This window comes from Kryptolebias marmoratus, linkage group LG16, assembly GCF_001649575.2.
Source record: "Kryptolebias marmoratus isolate JLee-2015 linkage group LG16, ASM164957v2, whole genome shotgun sequence".
Classification (NCBI taxonomy): Eukaryota; Metazoa; Chordata; class Actinopteri; order Cyprinodontiformes; family Rivulidae; genus Kryptolebias; species Kryptolebias marmoratus.
The window spans coordinates 1,972,335-1,976,500 of record NC_051445.1 but is presented as its reverse complement, the minus strand read 5'-3'; the positions used below and the strand labels follow the sequence as shown (position 1 = coordinate 1,976,500).

General features: G+C 40.5%; 1 protein-coding gene across 1 annotated transcript; it reads right to left on the bottom strand.

The window, feature by feature from the left end:
* On the bottom strand, positions 1 to 3,396 carry LOC108246017 (vitelline membrane outer layer protein 1 homolog). Its single transcript, XM_017433342.3, has 4 exons — positions 3,131 to 3,396; positions 2,122 to 2,234; positions 857 to 1,163; positions 1 to 88 (listed from the first exon to the last, which is right to left on the bottom strand). The coding sequence occupies exons 1-4, from the start codon at positions 3,338 to 3,340 to the stop codon at positions 86 to 88; spliced, it is 633 nt and encodes a 210-aa protein (XP_017288831.1). The 5' UTR covers positions 3,341 to 3,396; the 3' UTR covers positions 1 to 85.
* Between the last annotated feature and the right edge of the window lie 770 nt (positions 3,397 to 4,166).

The window sequence follows — 4,166 nt, the reverse complement described above, 5'->3', positions numbered from 1 at the left end:
AACAGTTTTAGTGAATATTTTATTATTTATCATGTTTGGGATGAAGGTGTTGGAGACAGACTGGGATGAACTTCTCGCCTGCTGATCACTGTTAAAAAAGAGAGCAGAAATGATTGTTAAAATCATATATAAGTCATCTCAGAAAGGCTGGATCCTCTTTACTGTTTCATTATTAACAACCCCGATTACCAGAATACACCTCCCATTTTTAGAAAGTGGGAAAACATCTTTAAAATTACAAAAACTACAAAGTATAAACTTTGATGAGAAACATCAGATTTATAATATAGTTACACCTGCAGGTCTTTTTCTTTAATTTATATAAGATTAGGTAACAACTTGCTCAAAATTTAACAGTAATTATTGTTTAGCTTGGCTTGGTGTCTACATAAAGTAAAATAAGGCTTCCTATAGTTCAAAAAAAGTCTTTTTTGTCAAGTTGGGTGGAGATCGCAGCAAACCCAATGTGCAGCCTCATACTGACTCCAGGAATAAAATAATTTATTTAAAATAAAAGAAACAAAACAAACTAAAACTACAACCAGAGGCAAAGCATGAGAAGACTAAGACAGTGAGAGAAACACGACAATGAACCAGCGAGTTCCTGGAGGAAATGAGCAGGTTTTAAAAGCAGAGGGTCATTAGGAGAAGTGGGCACAGGTGAGTGATTACAATTAGGATCAGGTGGATGGGTGTGGCAGGTAAACAAGTGAATAATGACAAGAAACAAAGACTGAACAAAACCCAGACTAAACAACAAAATAAAAGAAATAATAAACCCAAAAGAAAACCTGAAAGAACAACCCAAACCCTGACATTTTGTTCAGGTGTCTTATCGACTTCCAGCCCACGGTACCTGCTGAGATTTGTCGCAGCAGTGGAACTTGACATCATTGAGGCTGGAGTCGTCCAGGGCCCACTGGTATTCCTCCATCTTGGTCTCGATGCCGCAGATTCCTCCGTTTAGGCATTCCTTGCTCCAGTATCCATACTCTCCCCAGTCCGTGCCGGGGGCCTCCAGTATGGGGTTACTGCTGCAGCGGAACTTGATGTTGTTGACGGCCGTGTCATCACCAAAGATACCCCGATGGGGCTCCACACGGATCTGGAAAGAGGTGAGGACCCCGCTGGGACAGTACTGGGGATGGGACCACTCACCAAAGCTGGCAGGAAACACAATGCAGAGCAGCTGAGACAAATAAAAACATCTGAACATGTTGAGAAACCTTCTTATAACACTGCCTCTGCAGGAACGTCTCCTAAAGGTTGTCAAAGGGCTCCACAGATGGGAGCTGCTGATAATCCTGAGGTGGTACACCAATTAAAAGCCAGAACAGAACCAGAGTTCTGTTCAGCTGTTGTTTTATACAGTAGGAGTTATTTGACTTACTGAATCCTCTTCTAATGAAGGCTTAATTTGTTTTTACTTTACAGCCGATATTACTGAGAACAGCACAGTTCATATTCTGAATGAAACTAACATTTTGTTTGGAAAGAATGCCTGTCACCCACCACCTTGCATGGCAAAGTTTTAAACCAGGGGTCTCCAACCCTGGTCCTGGAGGGCCACCATCCTGCAGGTTTTCCTTGTTTCTCTGCTCCAACACACCTGATCTGAATCAATGGGTGATTAACAGGCTTCTGCAGAACATGAAGAGGTGATTTAACCACTGAATCAGGTGTGTTGGAGCAGGGAAACAAGGAAAACATGCAGAATAGTGGCCCTCCAGGACCAGGATTGGAGACCCTTGGTTTAAACAAAGATCTTGTAAAATGTGTTAGAGCTCAGAGTACAAGACGAGGATGACTCTCCGCTACAAAACATCAGAGTCTAACTCAATATCTGTAAAGTTGGCTGACTTTAAAGCCATTTTTGTATTTGCTATGGTCAGTTATCTGGGGTAGCCATCTTGATTCAGGTTGATTCCAAAAGTTAATCAGCTGTAGATGATTACTGTCTGCAATAGTGGAATAAAAAGGTAATTTAGGAGTATGTTATTTATTAACATTTAGTTGTTTCCTGCTGTAATTAGTGTTCAGTTTTAAAATTAAGGTCCTGATTTTGCTCCGTGAAGCAGTTTGGGTTTCTCTCCAAAGGTCTGAATGAATAAAGTTGCTCACTGGCCAGTGTGGGACTCCACGTAGTACAGGAAGTTTCGGTTCCCATCTTTGGCGCAGAAGAGGCGGATTCCGTTCAGGGCGGTGTCGTCCGCCCCGTACTGGTTTGTCTCCACCTGAGGACACAAAAAGGAGTTCCCAGAAGCACCAACCGTTGGTTATCTTGTTTCTGATGCAGCAGCTGCTCAAGCGAGAGCAGAAACTTCCGATCAGGTTGAAGCACAGACGACCTTCAGGGTTCAGTATTTACAACAAGTGATGGTGCATCAAACAGGAAATATGTTTTTAATCCCAAAACAACAAACTGAGCATCAGTCACCTTGAATAACTGGTTTTTATGTTTAACAAACCAAAATACTCAAAATTCAAATCTATTTGAGCATTGTAACACGCTGTAGTTCTTGTAATCTGGGCAGGTAATTAATGCTTTTTATTTTTACACAGGTTTTAGTTTCTAACTCTCAGATAAAATGAAAACCCTCTTTATGACCAAAATAAAGTTAGAGCCTCTGAAACTGATTTATGATAAATAAAATTACATTTCTACGTTTGAAACTTTATTCTTACTCACAAGAAAACACTGTCCTTCACAATAAAATCCTCTGATTTGGATATATACCCATTTTCCTTACAAGAAACACCATGTTTCCACATGTAAAAACACGGTACATTAACATGTGAAACATGAGTGCTTCACATGGGAAACCTGTGAATATGGAGCACTTTCAACATGTGAAAAACATGGTAAATTTATGTTTTTTCTGTTGGAGTTGTTCTAAAGAAAACAAATTGGTGCTAATTAAGAGACTATTTTAGCAATAAAACAAGCAGAAGTAGTTTTTATTTGGTAAAAACAGTTTTTTTAAATAAACCTAATTTGCTTATACATTTAAAGACTGGTATATTAAGGAAATCCTCCTCAGGTGCCTTTTTAAACATGATGTTTTATCACTGAAGACTAAATTTGTAGGCTAAAAGAAAACCTCAGTAATTCTTTGTTTTGTGTCATTACCCTGACACTGAATCCAACAGCGTAGAACTGATCAGGACACATCTCGGGCCAGGTCCAGTTTCCAAACTTCTCTCCGTTGTTCACAGTCAGCTCAGATCTGACCTGTCGGTCGTTGAAGGCCTTACCGGCTCGCTGCAGAAACTGCTTCTCCTCACAGAAGCTGCTGGACACCAAGGCCAGCAGGGCCGCAGCAGTCAGCAGACTTGCCATAATGACAGCAGAGGGTCAGCGTTTCTCTCTGAAATGCCAAATAACAAGTAACCGAGGTTCTGGCTCGGAGCTCTTATAGCTCCCCTGCTGGTTCTGGTATCAGTGGGAATCATTTACAGAGTCACATTACGGAGCAGCGTGGGAATAAACAGCTGGTGGTGGAAAAATAAACGATGTGGGGTTTCTGCTATTCAGCCTTCAGTGATCTTTTACGGCTCTGCAGTGGGCCTTATCACCAAGCAGAAAGGCCTCTTTAAGCCACCGCTCCAGCTGCAGCTGCAACTTACAGTTTACCAGGAACTTCACAACTGATGATGCAAGAACTGCTGATGTTAAGGACAGAAATGTTGAGCCATCTGAATAAAGATGCACATTTTACTTACAATCAAAAAACAGAAACTGGAAACCTATACAGTTTGTCCTTTAAGTCCTCGGTTGACAAAAGAGGATCTGTTCCACGTCAGAGTGGATTTCATGATCCAGCGGCAGCATGTCGCCTTCCCACAAAGCTGTTTATCTTTAATTTGGTCACAGTCGACAGCAACGTGAGGCCTTTCTAAGAAAAAATATTTCACCATTTTTCAGCTTTGTTGTTTAACTTCAACAATATTGTTTTTGATCATTCACGTCATCATAAAACTCCCTTCAATCGCTGAATATTAAACTTCTCAAGTGAGCAGGTCAGGAATCTGTGTTTTAAGGTACATATTCTAAGGTATGAGATATCTCATAATTATAACTTAGAATCTCATTGTTATGAGAAACTGTCTTAATTACGATTAACTCATACGTATGTCTCAGCATCTCATAGTTATGACTAACACTA